Source organism: Gossypium arboreum, chromosome 12 (assembly GCF_025698485.1).
Source record: "Gossypium arboreum isolate Shixiya-1 chromosome 12, ASM2569848v2, whole genome shotgun sequence".
Taxonomy (NCBI): domain Eukaryota; kingdom Viridiplantae; phylum Streptophyta; class Magnoliopsida; order Malvales; family Malvaceae; genus Gossypium; species Gossypium arboreum.
In genome coordinates, this window is record NC_069081.1 from 112,832,034 (window position 1) to 112,855,310 (window position 23,277).

Sequence of the window (23,277 nt, forward strand, 5' to 3'; positions counted from 1 at the left end):
TTGCATAATTAGTCCCTCAGCTTTTAGCTTATTTTTATTTGGTCATCAAAGTACCGCAAAAAACTTTCAACCATCAAATTATTGATAAAAATATTGCAGATGTTATCAATTTAAATAATTCAATAAATTTAACTGTCAATAATTACAAATTTTATTTAATATATTTAATTATTTTATAACTTTTTACACCTAGCTCAAAAAGCTAATCTTTTTGGTTGCTTTCACAAAAATTTTCCATTTATTACTATCATTCATCACCTTCTTTTTATACCTAACCCTTTTACCTTTTATTTTATTAAAAGCCATCATTTATCTTTTTTTCTTTGAGAATTACTCCTATATAACCTTCTTCTCTCTCCTTTTTTTTTAATGATTATTACTGAAATCGATTTGAGTAGTGGTGAGTGTTTGATCGAATCAAATTAAGTAAGAAATTTCGAGCTAATTAAGTTGACGAGTCTTATTTTATCATCCTAATTCGATTCAAATTTTTTTTGAATTGAGTCGAGTGAATTGAAATACAAAGCGAGTCGAATCGAGTGAAATTGTTCGAGTTAAATTAAAAAAAATTAAACATGTCAAATTAAAATCTTATTACAGTATAACTAATCTCATGTTATAACACATAAATTTGAAACCATATATATTTGAAAAAAATTCAAAAAAAACTTTAGTACGATAAACTTGAACCATTAATTTACTTATTTAGGTTCCAAAATTATAATTCTATAAATTTTTTTAACTTATATATATATTTAGAATTTTTAAATATATATTTATAAAATTTGGGTTTTTTATAAATATTTTGAATCGTGAAAACTATTTTATAATTTTTGTTGAGAGAGATCAATTTACTCATTTTCAAACTTAACAAAGGCCAAAAGTATATATACAACAATCTGTTATTCGAATTATAAAATTCAACTCGATTCAAATTCGAAACTTGAATTACTAATTCGAGTTGACTCAAGATTTAAATTTTTTTCGAATCAAATCGAGTTTTACTCGCTCCTAAATTTGATTACCCTCAATATTTGAAAGTATAAATCAAGGCTTCTCATATCCTTTAAATCCATCGCCCAATCGTTCTAATATTTCAATTATGGCTTTGTATTCGCTTTGATCTGGCTTGTCATCATCTAAATCTAAAACAAAAATGCTTCAAGCTCGAGTATTTGGTTTGAACAGGAGCTTTTAGGGTTTCTTTAGTTTCTCCTTCCTTTTTCGCTTGTTTGGGTCGGTTAGGGATCCTAGTAAGTTGAAGTGTTTATGGAGTTTTAGATTATCTAGTTGAGTAGATAAAGTTGGCTTCGGCTTGTTAAATGTTATTTATTTATAGGGTAAATTATAGAAATAGTCATTTTTTTTGTCTCAGATTATATTTTAGTCACTTATGTTTGAAATATTACGTTTTAGTCACTTACATTATTGTTAAAAAGTGGTCACTCTACTCTTAAATTTCATTACCTCCGTAACGGCTGTCCTAAATGGCAGTCCAAATGGGTTTTAAATGCCAACTTGAATGCCCAATTGTTAGGATGAAAATAGGTTTTCAATTAAATAAATTTAACTTTGACTGTCTCGCAGAATATTTAAGTTGACATTTAAAATTCATTTGGATTGCCACGTAGGACCACTGTTAGGGAGGTAACGGAGCTTAATGGTAGAGTGACCACTTCGTAACAAAACGATAACATAAGTGACTAAAACATAATATTTCAAACATAAATGAGTAAAATATAATATAAGACAAACAAAAATGACTATTTTTAAAATTATAACTATCAATTTTGTTCGGAGTTTTAAAGAAATTAAACAAATAGTAAAAATTTACAAGTTAAAATTGCTACACAACTAACGAAGTGTTTAATGACTAAATTGATGAAAATTATATATGTAGAGAACTAAATTTATTAAATTATTTAAAATTAAGCATGAAATGAGTTTTCAAAAATTAAATAACGACATTTGCATTATCTCTTCTCAAAACTGAAAAGTGAAAACTGTGAAGCCCATTTGTTGAAGCAATTCACCTGTCACCTGTATTGTATTATGATGGTTTATTATTATTATATATATATAATGCGAGAAAATTTTGGTTCTTTTTTGACATTTTGGAACCTAAAAATAATAAATTGGGATATTTGTACAAAAATTATAAAATATAATATAATATAATAAAATATATTAATAATTTATGTTTTATTATATTAAATAAAATAATAAAAACAATTTAGACCCCTTACAATCTTGGGTCATAGACAGCCATATTTCCAGACTATCTCAAAATTGGTCTTAAAAAATATAAATTTAAACGTAAAATTTATATTTTCTTAATTATTGTAATAATAATAATGTTAATTGAATTTTAATTATAAATTAATTTTAATTAATTTCATTAAATAGTACAGGGTGAGTTATGTGATTATGTCATACATAAACATATTATTAATTTTATTTTAAAAATGAAAGTGAAATTTTAAAAATAGAATGACTATAATATAAATAGGCCATAAAATATAGTAGAAATAAATTTTTGACATAATGATAAATTTAATATATAACATTTATTAATATTTACTTTGACCCTAATTTTTTATTAATTGATCCAAATTTTAAAATCTAATTAAAATTGTATATTTTGAACAAAAAAAGCTGACTAATTAATTACAATTGTAATAATATTGACATGATAATTTATATGAGTATACGTAGATAATTTTTTTAAAAATTGTGCATAATTGAAATTTATTGATTTATTTAATGAATTTCTTTTTAAAATTTTTATTTTTCATGGGAGTTGTGAAATAAAATTTGAATAGTAAGCCATAGAAAGAAAAAATAACGGCTATTAGGGGTAAATTTGTAAAATGATTTTCCCAGTCCCCAGCTGTGTACCCCTGTCGTCCTGGAGTTTTAATGCCACGCTATTTGCATTGGTTTGTGGTGACTCAGGCTTGGATGCAATACAGCCAGTGGGTGGACTCTATCTGCCCTAAGTCAATGGCCCAACTGTATGGGTTGGATTTGGTCTATACAAAAAAATTATTTGATTTTCATGAAAAATAAAATAATTATGGATAAGGGCATAAGGCTAAGATACTTTGAAAGCACCCATATTCATCTCCCAATCAATTTTTTTAAAAGTAAATATTTAAATTAAATTATTATTTATGTTATTTTTTTTAGACAACATTTGATAAAATAAAGTTATAGATAGGGGAGAAAAGGTGATCAGTTAACCAAGTGGGTGAGTATTGTGATATCATAATCATAATTATAGTAATAGAACCGATATTTTTAGTACCAATAAATTATAAAATAAAATATTAAATAAAATTGGGACTTTTTATTTTGTTTTTTTCCTGTATATAATGAAGAGTTGATAAAAAAAATTTTCTGCATTTTAAGTTTTTGGGGCCTCAACAAATTTTTTGGTGGCCTCTTTCAACCATAGGCTCTGGACCGTCGCACTTCTAAACTACTCCCAAGGTCGGGTCTGTTTAGTGGTAATCAGAACTAAATATTATGGAAATAAAAACTTGAATGTGATTAGCTAGTCCAAACCTCTTAAAATCATATCTATTCTTGTTAGGTGTTCGCGATTTCCGACTTATTATTCAATTTAGGTTGATCCGACCCTTTTTATCGTGGTAAGTATAGAGTTAACCAAAGCGTATAATTCGCCTCCATGAGTTCGCATTTGATGGGTCCGCGCTCTCATGCAGGCGAACTCATATTCGAGAGGCACGTGTTGACTCAAGAGTAGAGTACATGTTGATATGTGTGAATATCTATCTAATCCTTGTACATCTCATCGAGAAAATCATGCTTTATAAATAGAAAGTTAATCTCCAGAGGAAATTTACGAAAATACTCAACAATTCTCATTTAGTAGTAAATAATTTGGTAGATTATGTTGATGAATAATCTACTAAAGTTGGGAAATAGGCATTATTAAGTTTAGATGTTAAAAGGTAAAATTAATGAATATAGATAAAAGAGCAGAAAAAACAAGACTTTGTTGGATAAAGAAAATTACCATTTCTTCCATAAAGGAAAATACAACAAACTAGGAAAAAAAGAAGGTGAAACTGAAATACAACACAAACTTGTCCGGTGAATTAGAAACAAAGAAACAAGAATGCAAAGTAAATTCAAATGCTCAAAGGTTGAAGTTTATTTGGATTGGACGAACTTTTGCCATACTCCATTGGCATCGCATGGGCAGAATGTGATTCTTGGGCATCTAAGGTTCTCCAAATATTTCAAATTGGGAAATCGTTGCTGCATTTCTTTCCAGTTCATCTTGAAGTTCACCAAAAACTTCAAACGTAAGGTGTCCACATTCCACTTCTGGCCATCCTTATGATTTAGGTAACCCAGTCTTCCACCTCTAATCGACAAATTCGTGAGTTTCTTCATTTTTCTTGGTACCAGCCAAGTAGGTGGTTCCGAGCGAGGGAAACACTGGAGGTCCAGTTTCACCAGTCTCTCAAGGCCTTCCAGATTTTGTGGTTCTCTCCCTTTCATTGACAACCTCCTCCATTTCTTAGCCATCAAAGCTATGTTGGCTGTCCCTCTTAAACCACCTCCCAGCTTCGCGGTCTTTGAATTTGCTTCACCTGCTGCTGCGACTGCACTCCTTTCCCGGTTGCCTTTCTCCTCTCCCTTGTTCACTTTATCAGTCGAGGCTTTTGCTGCTGCACTACTAATACTACTTGCCTGCTTCTTCTTGGTCTTGGATTGCTGTTGTTCGCTACTACTGTCTAGCGTAGAATCCTCTTTTCCTGGCATTCCCCCCCATCCCCACGCTATCCTCAACTTCTCAAGTTTCTGAAATTTAGCGAGAGCGTCCCCTGCCTCATCGATATTGAACTTGGTAGTGTTCACATTGACGCTTAGTTTTCTCAGACTCGATAACTCCGACAAATCATCAAGTGTGCATGAGTTTTTGGCATCCAGAATCACAAACCCTTTAAGGACTTGAAGTTCCGATAGTTTATTCAGCTGTTGGGGAATGTAATCAAGCAGATAGCATTCTGATAAATCCAAGTAAGTCAACTTCTTAAGTGACCCTATCCTCTCTGGTAGCTTCTCCAGATCGTGACATGCTCTTAGATCTAATATCCTCAAATTTTCAAGCTTGCACAGAGTGGTGGGAAGCTTTGGGATACCGGAAATACCTTGAAGGCTAAGAAGCCTTAAATTCTTCATGTTTTTGAACCCTTTTAAGAACTCAATGTCTTCCACCTCAATATGGCGAGCTTGCCCAGCCGTGGCTTCCCATCTACCCAAATAAAGAACTTTAATGCCCGTCATCTTAGAAAACCACTCCGTAGGTAAATCTGGAAATTGCTTACTCAAGTTGAACAAAGTCTGCAATTTATCAATTTGCTGACTAGCACTTATCAATTTCTCCTTATTCAGAAAATTGAACAACATCTGCAGCTTTACTAGATCTGCAGATAGCTTTCCTTGCTCCTGATGTTGCTGCTGCTCTTTAGGCTTTTCTGAATTGCCATCCTTGTCATTGCCTTTAAGATAATCAGCGAACCAGGAAGCAGTAGCTCTTTCTGACTTCACCATACATGCCTTGTTGCAAGATGAAAAATCCATGATGGGCTTTCCATCCGGGTCATAATCGAAGAACCTCGCTTTCTTGGCAAAATGGATCAAGCACGAACGAACAATTGGGGTCACCTTATAGCTTCTGGGTTGTAATCTGTTTTTTTTCAGAACAGGCTCGATTAGCCTCTTCTTCACGAACGTGGTGAGAGTGTCGTTTAAATCTCCCATCTCATCGTTTCCATTTTGGGGGATTAAGTTTTCTCCGACCCACCAAAATCTCAAAAACCTCTTCTTTATCTCCGCATTTTCAGGGAAAATTGAGAAACACAGCAAGCACAGTTTCTGCCTGTCATCAAGGCTTTCATATTTTTCCTCAATTTCTTTAAAATAATAGCTATTTTCAAATATAGGTTGACGATAGAGGTAAGGCAAGTCCCCGGCCTCGCCGGTGGCAAAGGTTGTCTGCAAAGCACGATTACCATCGGAATTTATACTGGCGGCCTGAAGTTGCAAGAGGATCAGGATTTTGACTCGGGTGATGTTGTTTCTGAACACACGTAGATTGTGCTGAACCTGTTTTCGTAACTCGTCTTTTTCGAGATCACTCACGATGTCGTTGACATTGGCCTCAAGAGTTTTGAATGGTTCTGTTAGACTATTTTTTAAGTTCTCCAGGTTCTGGAATGACCTGATCATATAATCGAGTTCTTTGCATAGTTTTCCCAGCTCGTACAGCGGTTCCTTCTTTTTGTCGTTGGTCTCCTGGGCCTGGTTAGCATCTCCATCCTGTTTGTTGGTCCCATCTTGCTCATTTCCAGTACGGTTAGAGCCATCTTGCTCATTTCCAGTACGGTTAGAGCCATCTTGCTCATTTCCAGTCGGGCTATTAGCCGCAGTGTTGGTGGCGACAGTGATTTCGGCCTCTGCACAATCGCTAGTGAGGAGGTTCTTCAGGTTCGTTATGATATTGTTTATGTCCTGAATGGATAAGGGAGGTGGCTTGTCATCTGTGGAAGACATGGCTAGGGCATTAGCTCAAGAAAGTGAGCCTGGACAAGAATATAAACACACACCAGGTAAAAAAGAATCTCTCAACCCAATTAGTAACTAGTCTGCAGGAGAAGCTGGGAAGGTTCCCTTGTATATTCCAAGAAGGAAAAGAGTAAAGAGAAACAAAAAAACAAAGACTTGATTCAGGTCAACAAAAGGGACAAAGTGAAGAAACTTTAAGCAAAGTTACAGCCAAACGCTGCCTTGAAAACTGACAATGACATGGTAATATTGGTAGATTAATCAAGGAGGGAAACAGTCCAGCAACTTCCTCGGGCCACTTCTTTATTTTTCTGAAAATTTTTGTAAAATATTTTTAAAGACTCGTTGGTTTTTAGGAGTAGATTTTTAACCAAGTCAAGTCAATGCCCTTAAATGATTGCTCGCCGAAACATAAATGCTTTTCCTTTAAACCAAAAATTCATTTAGTGAAAGGACACAAGGGTCATCTTTGGAAGAGGAATCTTATTTTCTTTTAGGGAAACGTGGAGTTTTATACAGAAGATGGGACAATTTTCTTCTTTCTTTTTTTTCAAATAAAAGTCGTGTTTAGATAAATATGAACAAACAGGGATGTCAGGCTTGTTTGAGTTCCCCACCAACTCTTCATGGCCACACACCAGGTTAATTAATTTACTTCGATGCAACCTTGCCTGCTTCTTTAATCTCCAGCAGAACCCATGAGTTTTTTTTATATATTACATGTAAGTTCAATGCATGTTCCTTCTGCAAAACAATTAAACAATAGGCAAATTGTATTTTCTCAACCTAGTACACCCATGTAATCCAAGCTGCTGGTAGCAATGGGAACTGTGAATTTCAGTTTTTCACCCTTAAAAAATGGAAGAAAAATAATCCTAACATGGATGGGTTTGCCCGTTGCTGGTTCCATTTCGTCTTATTAACAGCCAATCCAATGGGTTACATCAAAAAATAAATCATACAGTACAATCTTTTATCTAACTCTTGCTTATAAAGTTGTAAAGTTTTTTTTTTTAACGAATTACAAGAAAACTTCACATGTATGAGTGTGTCGTGTTATGTTTTTTTATTTTATTCTCTTTTTGTTATATAAAAATTCAGAATGGAGAGCCTTTCACACTTTAAAAAAAAAATCCAACATGCTTGGAAAATTGCAAAATTTTTCGTTTTTTTGGGTAATTTGAATAGTGAAAGGCATCCTTTCAGCTGACGCTACTGAATGCGATTTTTGTAGGACATATTTTTTCCTGTCTCTCCTATTTAAAATAGTATAGATCAATACATTTTTAAGAAAATAGCATATATATTCAAATAATTTTTTTCCAGCATATATTGGAAAAATAGCCCTTTAAAAAATAAATCCAATATGCTTGGAAAATTGCAAGATGTTCCATTTGTTTTTTTGGTAATTTGAATCGTGAAAATAACAGGGCATTTGATCCCTTTCAAGTTGTGCAATAGGCAATGAATAAAAAAGCATACCAAAAATTTGTTCGTTGCTGAAGAAAACACCATAATCTATGATCTTGCGCAATATTACATTTTCCATTTCTCCACAGAAACTTGGAATTTAGCACAATAAAAGCAAAAGCAAACAGAGATGACAAACTTCATATATAAAAAGACATGATTTAAGGCCGTGGTGGACAAGCATTGATGAAATGTGCGTGCAAAGTGGTTACTTTCCGACAATCAATTTAGCCCTTGCATGTCCCTCGTTGATTTGGAACTGCTCCCCGAGACCAAAATGAGCCATGAGCAACCAAATAAAAGTAATGAGCTCCCCACCTTTGCTGACCTGCTGTGCGTGCGTGTTTGCTCTGCAATGGCTGGCAGCATATGACATCAATTCCACCCAGACTCTGCTCATCAATTTCCATTTATCCAGACCGTCCCCCTCAAGCCTGTTTAGTTCTTGTGCCAACATGCTGGCATCAAACAGAACAGATTTACTTCTATCCCCCTTCACCGCCACAGGTTTAACATTTGTTGTCACCGAAAGAATCGCCTCGCAGGCCTTGGCTTCTACACTTCCGCTCCCTTTCAGCTTTTCTACCAGTGATGGTAATCCCCGGCTAGCAAAGAATCTGTCAGCCTCGGCATAAGTGTCCCTAAATCTTATTTTTCCAATGCCTCCTACAGCAGACATCATTGTTGGCTGCCAGATTAAAAGATACAACATGTAATCCGAAAGAAGCTTACTAAATTCTCGATAATTAAAGCTTTTCTTGTCTAATTTCTTTCCATTGGAAGTATAGTAACATAGATCAGTAGCAATGTGCCACAATATAATGCTTTCATCGTACTGGACATCGGTAATATACGGCATCAGCGAGCTGCGATCAACTTTTGTATCACTGTCTACTATAATCCATTCACCCCTCGCCGCAGATATCCTCTTGGCCGTTTCAGGATCATCTGCATGGTCGGCTTTGGTTTTCAGCTCATCGAATATGAATTCCCATAGCTCTTTGGTGAATGGCTCGCGGGATACATATAATATCTCATCAATGAAGTCCTTGAGCCCCATACTTCCCATGATGAATGTACGAACATCGCCACAAAGTATACTTGTCTTTTTTATGACATGCTGTAGGTTGAGCTTATCGACAACATAGGTGATAGCCGTGCTGACTTTGTTGTTGATAAAATCCAATACAATTATCACACAAGACCGTAAACCGGTGATTGCAATGGTGAATTTTTTGATCAAATCAACAGCAAAGTCGAAACATGCGTCAATGCGCAGAAAGGTGCTGATGTCCTTAGCGATAACGAGTGGCCATCTCGTGAATTTGTGGATTCTTCTAGTATGGCTCTGCAGGCAATAACTTATGAAATTGAAGGATGAGAGAGATCCAGACCACCTTCGGAACAAAATGGGAGTTGACAAAACCTTATGACTGATCATCTCAATCGGTTTCTCTTCTGGTTTAAGAGGGGTTGTACACTTGCAGCTTTTCCACCATGGCATCCTGAACCGAAGGAAGCTACTGAAGAGCCAAGCCAAGATCCCGGGATTGGAATCAGGGTCCTTGATGGTAGCAAACGTCCAGTCGGAAAAAATGAGCATCAATAGGGCTATAAGATCCAGGACCACCGCACCCAGGAGCAAGGTGTAGGTGATTCCCACATCAAATTGGTTAAGGTCGTGTTTCCTTGTTCTGAAATGGAAGATAGAAAGAGCTGCTACAATAGAAGCAAAGGCTACACATCGGAATATATATCCCCAAGCGGAATGCACAACTTGTACTTTAGTGTAAAGAACCTCGTATATGAAGTTGAGTTCAACCTCGATGACCCTCAGAGCATCGATTGGTTTTCTCTTTTTGAAGAATTCCCGGCTCTCGTTACGCTCACGGAAGCTAAATATGAGATCCACCACAAGCCCCTTGAAGATTAGGAAGTACTTATAAGCATAATGCACTACTTCGAGATTGTTCAAATTGCCTTCCTTAACTGGCATATCAGTAGCCCTGGCTTCTTTATCAGGCTCTGGAATCATTATAATTCGGGTCGGAAGTTTGTTGTCTCTCTTGGAAGCGTACTCCTCCATAAGCTTTGCGTAGTTAGGCCCAGGATCAGCCTCTTTGAGCATGGAATCTCGAAACCTGTCCAAGCTCGCGAGATACAGAGCACGCGTCCGCTCCACATACTTGATGGTTCCAGCCACAAACATTAGCACGGTGGGAACCCAAAACCTGTTCTTTGGGAGTGACTGAGCAAAGACATAAAGAGTTGCAACAGCTTGAAAGCCGAGACCGAGCAAGTGCCTAAGCCAAAGCTCGTTATCTTCAAGAGCAAAAGCAGTGATTGTATCGGGACCACCCAGATGCAACAAAAGAAAGGGAGCCCAGAAGGCCAGGAGAGCATCGTTACTATGATGAGAAGAAGACTTGGACGTAGAGAAGCCAGATTTTTTAGAACCACCGCCTTGGTTATTGGAGATGAGACCCACAGTGAAATTAGCAGCAGCGTCGGCGAGCAAGTAAGCGGACCAGATGAGCATGATTAAGAGTCTTTTCCTTGTAGATTTGCGGTATGGGGCGAGCAAAACCAGGAAGGTCTGCAATGAGAGACTGAACAGAATGGTGCCTCGGATATTCCATTTGTCCCATACCTTCTGCACCTCCGGCGGGATGGGGTCGACCATTTCTTCACTATTCCTTCTTCTTTCTTTAGTTTTGAGTGTACTTGTCTAGTGAGGAAAGCTCGGTTTAGTTTATAGATTGAAAGAACGCCGAAACTAAGGAAAACCAATTTAGATTACCAGCTTTTTCTTTGAAAAAAAGAAAAAGAAAAAGGAAGGAACTCAGTTATTACTTGTTCATTTTTATTTTTTTATTTTACTATCTTTCTTAAGGCCGTGTTTGGTAGCTCCACTAAGTGATTTTACCTTTTAGTGAACTTAAGTCAATATTTCAAGCCAATATTAACCATTTCATTCACAATAAATCTTAAAATTATATTTTTAATTAGATTTATTGTGTATATAAACTCATTTTATTAATTATATATATTAAAATTTAATTTTAGTTAAATGGTATATGTGAAATTCATGCAACTAAATATTAATACGTGATTTAGATGATTAATTAGGAGTAGTTAAGTAACAAATGTTTGTTTAATAAATTATTAAAAAAATGTTAGTTAAATTTTAGTTCGATTGATCGGTATTGTTGTCAATAAATGAGAATATGGGTTTGAATTATTCTCCTATAAAAGTTGAAGAGGGGTTATTATTAGTTCTAGGTATTGCATCAAAAAGAACAAATATGATATTGCTACGATTGAAAAAATTAAATTTATTGATTTAAATTTTTATGCATATTTGATAAATCAAAATAAACATAATTTAATACAATTTATTTTTATAAAAATGTGAAAAATAATAAATAAATAACTGTGAATATTTTCAATTGTTTCAATTTTATTTTATTAATTTTAATTTTATATTATTCTATAAAATTTAATTTAAAATTTAATTTTTATTTAGAATAAGATGAAAATTTTAAAATTAAAAATATAATGTAAAATATTTCATAATTTAAAATCTATATTTATCAAACAATTTTATTACATTTCATGATTAATTTAAATAATATAATAAATATATCTTATAAATTTTTTTCAACATTTAATTTTTGGACCTAACTTTTATAATTATGTTTGGATAATTAAAACCTAGGGATATTTAAGTCAGAAAAATTTGGAGGACAAAAATATTGACTTGGTCAATTTGATATCCAAAGCCGAATAAGATAAGAAAAAGAATCAATATTCCACAAAGCCTCAACTTTAAGCAAGCAGTCAAGCATTGTAAGCAGAAAGAAACGCAAAACAGAAAACACTGATCGCTTACTGAGATTGGGTTCTGCTTCATATCGTTCAATATTCAACCCACTCAGGTTTTTCTTTTTTCTTCCTTTTCTGTTTCCCTTCTTATCTCCTTCTTCCCTTCAGTTTGCTTCATTTTTTGTTTCAGCTTCTAGTTTCCTTTTACTATCTTTATTACTTAGGACAAAGATGAATGGTTTATGTTCATAGTTTCACATGCCTCAGCATTTGGGGAAAGGAAACTGATCTGATTTAAGTGATTATTCAGAAACAATTCGAGCTATATATTTCATTTCTTTTTCATACCTTCTTGATGCTTTCTACTTAAGAGATTTTATTTCCCCCGCTTTCAGGAATCAGGATTGTACTGTGTGCTTTTACTCCTCTTTTATTCATATTAGGTATTATAACTTACTAATTATTCATTTATATACTAATTTCTATACAAGGGAGGGAATCCCTGAGAGTTTGAGAGATGAGTACTAAAGGCAGTTCAAGCCCAGATATCACTGAAGAACCCAATGTAGGTAACACCCACGAAGAGATCAATGAAGAAGCCATTGAAGGTAATACTGACGGTGAAGGATCCAATGGAGGGAATAACCAAGAAGATACCAGAGGAGAACTCAATCAAGGCAGTACCAATGACATTAATGAAGAAGACACTGAAGGTAGTCTCTGTGTGTGTGTGTTTTAATTTCAATAATATTTTGTTGTTCTTATGGCTTTTGTAGAGAACCTGTTTCTGGAGATCTAGACAGTAATAACCCAACTTCAGATTTCAGAGTCAATGCAGGAAAACAAGTTTTAAAAACCTATAATTAGAATGAAATGTAGTAAATCTGTGCCATATTAACCAGGTAATTATATAAATGTAGCTAGTTTGACAGTTCAATTTTGAGAATATAAGCATCTTTAATGGTACTTTTAGATGTGAGGGTGAACTGTAATTGTTGAGATTGAAAGATGGGAAGGCTACATTTGTTTTAGGGTAAAGTACACCAACCCAACTTTGGTTTCAATAACAAAACAGTCACTAAACTTTAGAAAAATAACAAACAGTTACCGTAACCATTTTCGTTACAGACGTAGAGGAGCTCTCATTTTCTTCCCTCTCTCCCCCTACCTCCGCTCTCCCATCCCTCTCCCTCTTCCCCACCATCCCTCCCCCTATTCCGATTCTCTCCTCTCCCCACCGTCCCTCCCCCTACTCCGACCCTCTCCCTCTCCCCCACCATCCCTTTCCCTCTGCTAACTCCGATTTCCCGCAAGCTTCAACCTTCTCAATTCACTCCACCAATCGACTGACATATTCTTAATTTTATGGTTGCTTTGTCTTGCGATTATTGCTCTCATCTTCATTATATCGTTGCTCCAAAATCCCTTGCTTGCATTGACCAAATTGCTTCTAAATTATTTGCTGCAAATTGCCGATTGCAATGCTTCCAAAATAGTTGCTGCCCACGTTTATACCAGCTGCCATTTGATCCAATTTCAATCACCAAATAGCCTCTAAACAGTCGACTAAAAAGCCTTCAATATTCTTTAAATAAGCTGCTTCGTTGACCTGCTTGCTTGCTCTCTAATTCACTGCCGATCGAACAAGTATTTGCTGCCCATTGCACCGACCATTGCTTCAAAGAGGCTGCTGGTTAGCCAAATTTCTTCCACTGATCAGCCTGGAAATAGTGGCTACTAATTACCATTCCTTCCTCACCGATTGCTCCAATTATTTGCTGCTATTATTTGCTTCAAATTGATGTCGTAATTTCATCCAATTTGCTGCCCCAAATGCTTGAACTTGTTGCTGGATATTTCTTTTTTCTGTAAGAGAAAATTAGGAGAGGGTTAGCAGAGGGAAAGGACGGTGGGGGAAGGGGGAGAGGGGAGAGGGTCGGAGTAGGGGGCAGGGATGGTGGGGCAGTGGGAGAGCGGTGGTAGGGGGAGGGAGACGAGGGAGGGGGGGAGAGGGACGGAAAATGACAGCTCCATTATGTCTGTAATGGAAAATTGTTAGGGTGACTGGTTTGTTATTTTTCTAAAGTTTAGTGATTGAGTTGAAAGCTTAGTGACTGTTGGTGTAGTTTTGCCTTTGTTTTACTCTGCTATATGGTGTAGAAAAGAATTTTTTTTTTCTCATAATGTTATTGAAATTCTTTTGTTTAAATTTGATTATCGCTCTCTTATTCTCAATATTATCATTTTCTTCTTGAAATAACAGTTGAAAAATTGACGGCGACAAAGGACAATGCACGGAAGATATTTGATCAGTTAAAAGAAGACGATGTGTCAAAAATCATTCTCCTTGGGGAGACTGGGACTGGGAAAACATGGATGGCAAGTAAAATATGTGAGGTTGCTGTGGAGAAAAAGTATGATGAGCCCATTTGGATCTGTCTGGACAAAAAGCATGATAAGAAGTCTTTTCTGGACACTGTTGCCCGTCGGTTTTCTCTCCCTACTAGTGCAGATGAAAGAGAAGAAGATGGAGAAAAGGAGAAAAAAGATAAGAAAGTGAATAATGCAAAGAGAGTGGCGGAGACAATGATAGGAAAGCTTGACGCGGTGAAAAAGAAAGGTAAGTTTATTCTATTGGTTTTGGATGGTCAACTAGAGATGATGGAGAAAGACCAAAATGAAGAGATGGGGATTGAATGTTACATCAAGGAAGAAATTTTAGGTTTGAAAGATAGCATGAATAATATCGACAGCTTGAAGGTTCTTATCACGAGGAGGAAAAGTGAAAAAGGTGATAATGCTGTGAAAGCAAAGAAGTTTAAACTCGAACCCTTTTCTGAGTTCGAGACATTGGAATTGTTAAAATACAAAGTTGATGTCAATGTGTGTCCTGAAGAGTTTCAAAAAGTATCCGAGCGATGCGGAAGGAAGCCTGCAGAAATCCTTATGTTAGCAGGAACCATAAATTATATTGCAAAAGATAAATCTTGGGAGTTAAAAGCTGCTTTGGAGGCAGCTGCTAATGGTCTGGAGCAACTTCTGCGTTTTGCATATGATAAGGAGCGAGGAAATTCTATGATTGACTGCTTTTGGCATAGTTGGAACTTCTTGGGAAAACATGGTGGTGTTCATTTCAATGAGTTGATCACTAGCTGGATAATGGAAGGTTGTCTCAAACACACCAATCAGATTGATAAGGCTTATCTGGAGGGACATGATGTCTTGATGAAGCTTATAGAGTATCACATGCTGAAACTGCAAGAGGACAATATTGTTGTTGTGGAGGGAGCAACTCGTGAGATGAATAAGTTCTGCCGCCGTGGATACTTGGGAACAGCTGATCCTGGTTTGGCTAGCGTGCTCAAGGATATTGATGAAACAGATCTTGAAGAAATACCACCAGCTCAAGTTCTCGAAGGAATAACACCAGCTGATGGCATGATGAGAACACTGTGTGGTGATAAGAAAGAGAAAATGGTCTCCTCATTACTAATTGATGGAAGTCGTCTATGCAGAGAAGTTCATGATGCTTTCTTTGGAGCTAAGGAGAACCTGAGTCTGCTTGCTATTTTTTCTCCCCGGCTCAAATCTCCTGAGGAACTTTCCATATCTAGACCGGAGAAGCTGCTTGTGCTCATGCTCAGAGGCTCTTACCTGTTGGAGAATGTAAATATTGTTGAAAAACTCAAAGCCTTAACTGTTCTTGAAATATCTGGTTCAAGAGCCTGGACGATAAAACTCTCGGATAACTTTTTCCATGAAGTGTCCCGACTTCGGAGCCTTGACTTAACTGGAGCCGGATTTGAATCATTACCTGATAGCTTCTCTGAATTGACTGAACTGCGGAGGCTCATCCTTAGGCAGTGTTCTTCCTTAACACAACTTCCAAAGCTGGCAAAATTCAGTAAACTTGAAGTAATTGATCTTTCTGAATGCACAAGTTTGAAAAAGATCCAAGAAAAGAGCTTCGGGAAACTTGAAAAGCTTAAAGTGATCAACTTTTCCCATACAAAAATCGAGAAACTACCTATTGTTAAGACTCTTAGAAATCTGACCATACTCTTATTAAAAGGATGCAGTGAGTTGTCTGCAATGCGCATGCTCAAACAGGTGTCAAGCCTCAAGATCCTTGATCTTTCAGGTGCAACTAACATAAAAGAAATTAGGTATGACTGCTTTGAAGAAACAGAAAACCTTAGAGAACTCGATCTATCAGAAACTCAGATACAATATTTGCCTCCTGAGATTGGCGATCTTCAGAAACTGAGACTGAAGGGATGTAAATTATTAAGAAATCTACCAGAACTGAGTGGGCATAGTAGACTTGAGGAACTTGAGCTCTCAGGTTGTGAGAGGCTGGAGAACTTGCCAGAGCTGAGTGCTCTTCAAAAACTGAAGATTCTCAATCTAATTGGTTGCAGCAACCTCAAAAGCCTTCCAGATTTAACATCTCTATTGAAACTTGAGAAGCTCGACCTACAAGGTACTGAACTTTGGAGCGAAGATGTGGTTAAATCCCTGAGTCATATTAAAGACCTCCAAATACTACCCCGAAAGGTGAGTACATCCATTTTCAGCATCTCCTGTTACTGTAAGCTTTCACTAAATGATTTAACAAAATTCCACGTTCTACTTCTTTCTACGATCCAGGTGAGCACATTGCCCCCTTCTTGACAGCCATAATTTCTTCATGTAATTTTCGATGAGAGGCTGTTCAAGCTTACCAAGAGGTCTATTGGGAACTGGAGTTGAAATTTGCTTTATTATGGTTTGCACATTTAAAGCACCTTCATCTGCTGGACTTGAAGTTTCCCCCAGAACAAGTTTAGTAGCCTACTGGAGGAGCAGTTATGTGTGTAAAAATAAACTTTTCATTTTGTGTTGGAATTGTGATCTTGCTTGTCTGTGTGTGTGCTATCTATTTCGTACTGTTAGTGCTAAAACTGAATTGGTGTTTGAGGATTTTATCGTAAACTCGAGAACTTTCTGTTGTGCTTTATTTGTACACTTATTCTCCATAGTAGACTAGTATGCTGTGATTTAGCTTTAGATCTATTAGGCGGAACTAGAAAGGAAACATGGTATATCATGGGTATAACGACCTTTTTTTTGTCCTCTAACTTTACCAAAAAAAAATTTATATTAATTATTCATTTTTTAACCTTTTAAACTTATAATTTTTATCAAATCACCTTAAATGGGTAGAAAAATTAACATTTGTTAATTTTCTTGATATAACATATATGTGAATCATGACATGTTAATATTTAATTAATTTATTAAAATTTAAGAACATAATTTTTTATAATTTTAATAATTTTAATGACTTAATTTTTAGAAATAGTTTTTATAAATTTTTGAATTTTTAAAATTTTTAAAATTTAATTAAATGTTAACTTGTCATCTATTGGTTAGTTCTCGTATATATGATATTAGCAAAATTCAAAAACATTAATTTTTATTTATTTAAAAATTATTTTTATAAAATTAAAAGATCAAATAATTTATTATACGAATTTATGGGGCGGCATTTCCTTTTAAAACCATAAAAATGGCCTTAACTCTAGTTTTAGCCTCATAACAGTTCTTCTATATCATTATATCAGCCCAAAAGTAGGCCAACTGAACAAAAAAGAAAAGAAAAGAAAGAACAAATTAGATCTCAGAATATTGCAAAATTTGAAACTATAACTTAAAATAAATGGACTTTAGGATTATTTTGAAAAACGCATTTGATTTAGGTCAATAGTGAATACAAGTGAAAAATATTTGATAATACCTCATACCTATAAGTATCGAATTCTTACCTCAAAACATCCTCACATGTCACACAACTCACAAGAGGCAAGCCCCATCCGCGTCCCAGCCTTTTCTGTCTCCAAATTACAAAACACCCCCCACGAATTTCTTTTATTTTATTTTTTATTTTTTGGTTCTTCTAAATCTAAAGTAATGGAACAGAAAGAGATTAAAAAATGCATAAATAATTAGATTATAGTACTCGTAAGAAAATAGTAGGAGGAAAAAAGAGAGGTGAAAGGAAAAGAAAAGAGGCTTTTTCATTTTTCCCACCTGAGGAAACGAAAATCAAACAGTCTTTTTTCTCAATCCCTCTCTAACAATGAGTCTCTTCGGTCTGGGAAGGTGAGTTTTAATTTCTACTTTTAGAGAAGTTTATCTTAAAATGCTTTGTTATTTTTCCTTTAATTAATCTTCTTTTCGTTAATTCCTTCTTTTTTTGCTTATTTCCAATTGCTGCTCATAATTTGCATGTCAGATCTATTATACTTTTGCAGCCTTTTTCTGATTCAAGATCAACGAGCAACTCTACTTTTTTTTTTAACCTTCATTAAGTTTAATTCAGATTCTAAAAACATTTCATCTATCATCCTGATTTTACTCCCTGATTCTTTTGTTCCTCTGTTAACTGTAACAACTACAATCCAATTGTTGATTTTGTTAATTCAGTCCCGTTGAGGTCAATTCAATCATTGATCATGGTTTCTGCTTTGAAAATTTTGCTTATATTATTATGTTGAAAAAATCAGTAGCGAATCTTAATGCATGTTGAACTTCTCTTAATGTTCTGGTGTTAAGTAATTAATGATATGTTCTGATTGCTTACGATTCATTTGGTTCAGTGTTAGAACTAGGATTAAAAGCTATGTGACCATGGTTTGTTTTCATGATTGGCAACATTAGAAAGGTCGAAAAGGTCAAGAGCTGAACTCTTGGTTTTTTTAACCTTAAAAGTTATATTGCCATAATCCAGAAGTTTTAGCTTTGTATCATGAAGCGTCGCAAACTAGGTTTGTTGGCACTTTGCAGCCATTGTTTGAAGACTTGTGGTGGCTGAATGAAGGTGAGGAAGTTGAATCAACTGGACGAGAAACAGGAATGTATAAATGTAGTCTAATGGGAGCTAATTAATTTTCTAAAAACCAATTGTATGATCAGTTTCGAAGGATGCAGGAGATCTTCTATAGTCTTCAGTAAGATAGGAGTTTGGGCGATTTGTATTGCTCTCAATCATGTATATGCGTCCATGTATGCATGATTAGCATTGTTCATTATTTCAAGCCATTAAAAGAGAAACACACTGAAAAGTATTTTTTATATTTTGCTTAGATCCAATTACTCTGAACTATATTGTTTTGAATCTTTATCCCAAGGTTACATGCAGTACGGATATGAATACCTTCAATGTACAAAAGCTGTTATGATCATATATATAAATGCAGTAACTTCAAGCTACACAAGCTATGCCATGATCCTATATATATAGAGAGGAATTAGTGAAACATTGAACGTACCTATTTTAGATGTGTGTATATTTCTATTTCTATTCCCACGTCCGAGCAGTATCTTTTCAGTTGAGATTTTTCTGCTAATAAATTGCTCTGAAAACAGAAATCAGAGAACATTCCGCCCCAAAAAAAGTGCACCTTCTGGAAGTAAGGTTCGTTACTTGTTCCTTCTTTATCTCTATAATAAAGCATAATTAGTTTTGTTCATCTCCTGCCTGTTGAATTTGATATGATATGTTCTCTTACTCTGTGCTCGAATCTGGTTGTTAATTTGATCTGATCACCTTCGCAATTCCCCCCTTCGGAAGTAAATGTTTTCCTGTTTTTGACGACTAAGAACTTCTTCGGTGCGAGCATGCAACTTTAGCACACTGGAAGTCTATTAGAAGGTGTCCAGAAATATAATAAAAGCAAGCCGAACTTAACACCTAAGACCTAATGCATCCAAAAACCTAAAAAAAGACCCTAGAAAGTTGGCTTTATTTGCAAACAATCTAAGAAAATGGGCTACTGTATTTTTTATTTAATGCCTTCTGCTGATTCTTCAACTTGGGTTTTTAGCTACTTGAATGGTTGCCATTATTTATTTGCAAACAAACCAAGAATTCCCACCTTGCCTATCGAGAAAGAAGAAGAAAAGCTCACTTTGCCATTCATATTTCTGTTTTTTAGATTTCATCACTTTTGAAGTCACTGGTTCAGAAAATAACTTTACGTTACAGTGTCTCCTTGAATTTTCAGCAGCAAAGTTGAAATTCTACAAACTTCAATGCTATACTCGCATGCATGACGGTCCTACAGCCTCACCTGTGGGACCCACTCACGAATGTTTGCAAGCGTTATATACACGTACTACATGTGATAATTGTTTTACTAAACAAGCATCTATGTCTAAACTCTAAACATGGTTAGTATTAATGTGTGGTTGAATATGATAATAATTATTAGCCTTTTTCTGGTTCCTCTACAGTTCTTGAGAGTTGTCTTATTTATTGTTTCTTTATTATAAAATACTTTCTGGACTTCAGTCTTCTATATTAGTGGCTTAGCAGTCTTTGCAGTTCTCATCCTAGTGTTGTAATCTTGACATAATGCAGGGTGCACAACTTAAAAAGCACATTGATGCTACCCTGGGCAGTGGAAACCTAAGGGAAGCAGTGAGGCTACCTCCTGGGGAGGATTTAAATGAATGGCTCGCAGTCAACAGTATCTCTCGCTTCCCCTCTTTCTTTCTTACTCACATACGCCTGGATAGCACATTCTGCATAGATCATTCAATATATTTGTAAAACTTTGTATATAATCTATCTATGATTATTCTACTTCAGTATAACTGTGCTGTTACTTACAGTCATAACTGTGTTGGGTCTTTTTCAGCTGTGGATTTCTTCAATCAGGTGAATCTGCTCTATGGTACCCTGACTGAGTTTTGTACTCCTGAGAACTGTCCTACAATGACCGCAGGCCCTAAGTATGATATATAAAACTTGATTCCTTTTGCTCTTTTCAATAAATTAGTTGTACAAATTGTAAATTTCAATATTTTATTATGCTGTATGCTGTATGCCTATGTCATGTTTGTATCTATTTGGTGGTATTAAAAGTGTTTCCATCAGATAATGGTTGGATGTGTTAAGTCTCCAAGGAATTCAGATAAATCAAGACCCCGTTGACTTATTTAGGCTCTTTTATTTCTTTAAAACATACATGCAAATTGCATTTAATTTATTTATTTACTTATTTAAATATATATAATATGCAAAATGTTATTGAAATATGATGTCTGAATATGTAGCATGAACTTGTCTATTACATGGAAGGACAATGAGCTATGCATTATGTTTTTATTGATTTCATTAATCCTAATATTTGTTGTTGTTTCCATTCTCATTGTCAGTTCGATTTAACTGGTCACTATAATTTGAATTTTTCCTTATATTGTTCAAAGGTCGGTAGAAAGAAATAAAATATGTTTAGAATGTTTTTAGGAATTAAAAGTCCATGTAGTCATTTGATTTTGTCCAATGATTAAATTTTAGTTTTCATGTTTGGTTCTTTTACCTTGCACTATCTGATCAATCAGTTTAATAATGCTTGTGCACCTTAATTTAGCCTACTCATTTTTAATAATCTTTGAAAGCATATTTCTTGGGTTTTCGGTAGTTGATTATGTGCCATCTTACAAAACTTTACAGGTATGAATATAGATGGGCAGATGGCGTGCAAATCAAGAAACCTATCGAGGTTTCTGCCCCAAAATATGTCGAATATCTAATGGACTGGATCGAAACACAACTTGATGATGAATCAATATTTCCTCAAAAACTGGGTAAAATCTTCAATTCTCTGTGATGAAGTCTGACTCGGACTAGAGAAAGATATTTGTTTATCTATGTATGATGACAACAGTGATGATTAAACTTTAATATATGAAGTTACTTGCCTCTTATCTATCCGGAATATGTTTATATATGTCATTGCACATTTGAAATTTGCTAGGTGCACCATTTCCTCCAAACTTCAAAGATGTAGTGAAGACAATATTCAAAAGACTGTTCCGAGTATATGCCCACATCTATCACTCTCACTTTCAGAAAATTGTGAGCCTTAAGGAGGAAGCCCATTTGAACACATGCTTTAAGCATTTCATACTTTTTACTTGTGTAAGTCTTTCTCTGCTTCTGCTTGATATATATATATATATATATTATTCTCTGCCCTTCCACTATTTATCTATTTTATACAAATTTAAATAGCAGTTAAATCAGGGCCAATAGCTTAAAGATGTTTAATGCAAATTCCAAAACAGTTAGTTGATGGTTCTTTTAAATCATCGCTAAGTATAAGCTTGCCATTATTTTCTGAATAAGAGTCATGATTTCTTGCCATATATGTATCATGGTTTTCAGAGAAGAGTCTGTTACAGTGACCAAAACAAAAACGGAATATGGTTTTAGTTGTGGAAAGAGAGATGGGCTAAAATACCTTTTGTTCTTCTTTAAGTAACAAGAAGGCACACTAGAGTCTCAAGTTTAACCGTTTAAGATATTAACCTCAAGCTTCACCACCCGAGTTAAGGGCCAGGTGACAAGAGTTGAAATGTTCTTTGTATCTTTTAGATCTCTGAAACATTCTTGTAAGAGTTTGGAATTCATGCTTAGTTGAGTAGGAAGTTGTTGGGTTTAATTGAGATTGTTGTTTTGGATGTGCAGGAGTTTGGGCTGATTGACAAGAAAGAGCTAGCTCCACTTCAAGAGCTCATTGAATCCATCATAGTCCCCTACTAATTACAGGACTGGACTTTGGATATCCTGATGATGTTTCTTTCTTCTTCTTTTTTTCTTTTTTTTTTCTTTATTTTAGGGATGCAAAGTCAAATAAATTAAGAGACTGTTATAGCAGACGACTTAAGAAACAAGTGTCTCTAATTTATATCTCTGTGTTATAAATGCAAGTTCATATGTCATGTTCCTTGAATGCCTTGCCTTACATCAAGCATTTTCGAAAAGAAAGCAGCTTGCACTTGAAAGTTATCAGTGTCTTAATTTCCATTTAATTATTCTTCTTATATATGTTGGACAAATTGCAAGTGAATTAATAAAAGGTGGCCAGGCCAGCAGCCCAGAAGCCGAAACCAATCTACCAAAAATTAAATATAACAGATCATTGTTAAACTAATTATCTTGGTTTAAAGATAAGTTTATGTGTAAAATTTTGTTTAAATTTATTTCAATTAATTGATAATGATTTTAATCGGAATCGTTAACATAAATTATAAATTCAAAAAATATATCTATTATAGAGAAAGCTAATAGGTTACTTGGTAGGCACTTGGGAGTGGCGCGATAATCAAGTATCCTTCGTGTTAGGCTTATTACACTGAATAATGAATGGTCCTAACCTGATGATTACCTCGATCCACTCGTTTGCCGCCCGTCTTTTTCTTTAACTAAAAGCCTTCTCCTTTGCCCATTTCCGGCCACGGAAACGAACTGAAGATTGAACACCAAACATTTTGAAATTTACCCCTCCACACATAACAATCTATTTGGACTGGAAAAGCAAACCATTT

The 23,277-nt window shown here is 35.0% G+C and overlaps 4 protein-coding genes across 4 annotated transcripts; 2 read left to right on the top strand and 2 right to left on the bottom strand.

The window, feature by feature from the left end:
• Nucleotides 1–4,020: 4,020 nt before the first annotated feature.
• On the bottom strand, nt 4,021–7,110 carry LOC108477015 (uncharacterized). Its single transcript, XM_017779424.2, has one exon. The coding sequence runs from the start codon at nt 6,589–6,591 to the stop codon at nt 4,180–4,182; it is 2,412 nt and encodes an 803-aa protein (XP_017634913.1). The 5' UTR covers nt 6,592–7,110; the 3' UTR covers nt 4,021–4,179.
• Nucleotides 7,111–8,091: 981 nt separating this feature from the next.
• On the bottom strand, nt 8,092–10,949 carry LOC108476662 (uncharacterized). Its single transcript, XM_017778933.2, has one exon. The coding sequence runs from the start codon at nt 10,754–10,756 to the stop codon at nt 8,282–8,284; it is 2,475 nt and encodes an 824-aa protein (XP_017634422.1). The 5' UTR covers nt 10,757–10,949; the 3' UTR covers nt 8,092–8,281.
• Nucleotides 10,950–11,891: 942 nt separating this feature from the next.
• Nucleotides 11,892–16,897, top strand: LOC108479414 (putative disease resistance protein At4g19050). Its single transcript, XM_017781991.2, has 4 exons — nt 11,892–12,011; nt 12,390–12,611; nt 14,162–16,455; nt 16,549–16,897. The coding sequence occupies exons 2-4, from the start codon at nt 12,416–12,418 to the stop codon at nt 16,570–16,572; spliced, it is 2,514 nt and encodes an 837-aa protein (XP_017637480.1). The 5' UTR covers nt 11,892–12,011; nt 12,390–12,415; the 3' UTR covers nt 16,573–16,897.
• Nucleotides 16,898–17,708: 811 nt separating this feature from the next.
• Nucleotides 17,709–22,682, top strand: LOC108476580 (MOB kinase activator-like 1A). The gene is made up of 7 exons (XM_017778824.2): nt 17,709–18,042; nt 19,309–19,357; nt 20,303–20,411; nt 20,583–20,676; nt 21,401–21,534; nt 21,705–21,868; nt 22,418–22,682. The coding sequence occupies exons 1-7, from the start codon at nt 18,020–18,022 to the stop codon at nt 22,490–22,492; spliced, it is 648 nt and encodes a 215-aa protein (XP_017634313.1). The 5' UTR covers nt 17,709–18,019; the 3' UTR covers nt 22,493–22,682.
• Nucleotides 22,683–23,277: the final 595 nt, after the last annotated feature.

Bases quoted from the DNA above. Each gene is read 5' to 3' on its own strand.
- LOC108476580 (XM_017778824.2), top strand. From the start codon at position 18,020: ATGAGTCTCTTCGGTCTGGGAAG. The intron at 21,535-21,704 runs GTAAAATCTTCA...GAAATTTGCTAG, and splicing joins AATATTTCCTCAAAAACTGG to GTGCACCATTTCCTCCAAAC. The intron at 21,869-22,417 runs GTAAGTCTTTCT...TTGGATGTGCAG, and splicing joins ATTTCATACTTTTTACTTGT to GAGTTTGGGCTGATTGACAA.
- LOC108477015 (XM_017779424.2), bottom strand. From the start codon at position 6,591: ATGTCTTCCACAGATGACAAGCCACCTCCCTTATCCATTCAGGACATA.
- LOC108476662 (XM_017778933.2), bottom strand. From the start codon at position 10,756: ATGGTCGACCCCATCCCGCCGGAGGTGCAGAAGGTATGGGACAAATGG.
- LOC108479414 (XM_017781991.2), top strand. From the start codon at position 12,416: ATGAGTACTAAAGGCAGTTCAAGCCCAGATATCACTGAAGAACCCAAT. The intron at 12,612-14,161 runs GTAGTCTCTGTG...TTGAAATAACAG, and splicing joins TAATGAAGAAGACACTGAAG to TTGAAAAATTGACGGCGACA. The intron at 16,456-16,548 runs GTGAGTACATCC...TCTACGATCCAG, and splicing joins TCCAAATACTACCCCGAAAG to GTGAGCACATTGCCCCCTTC.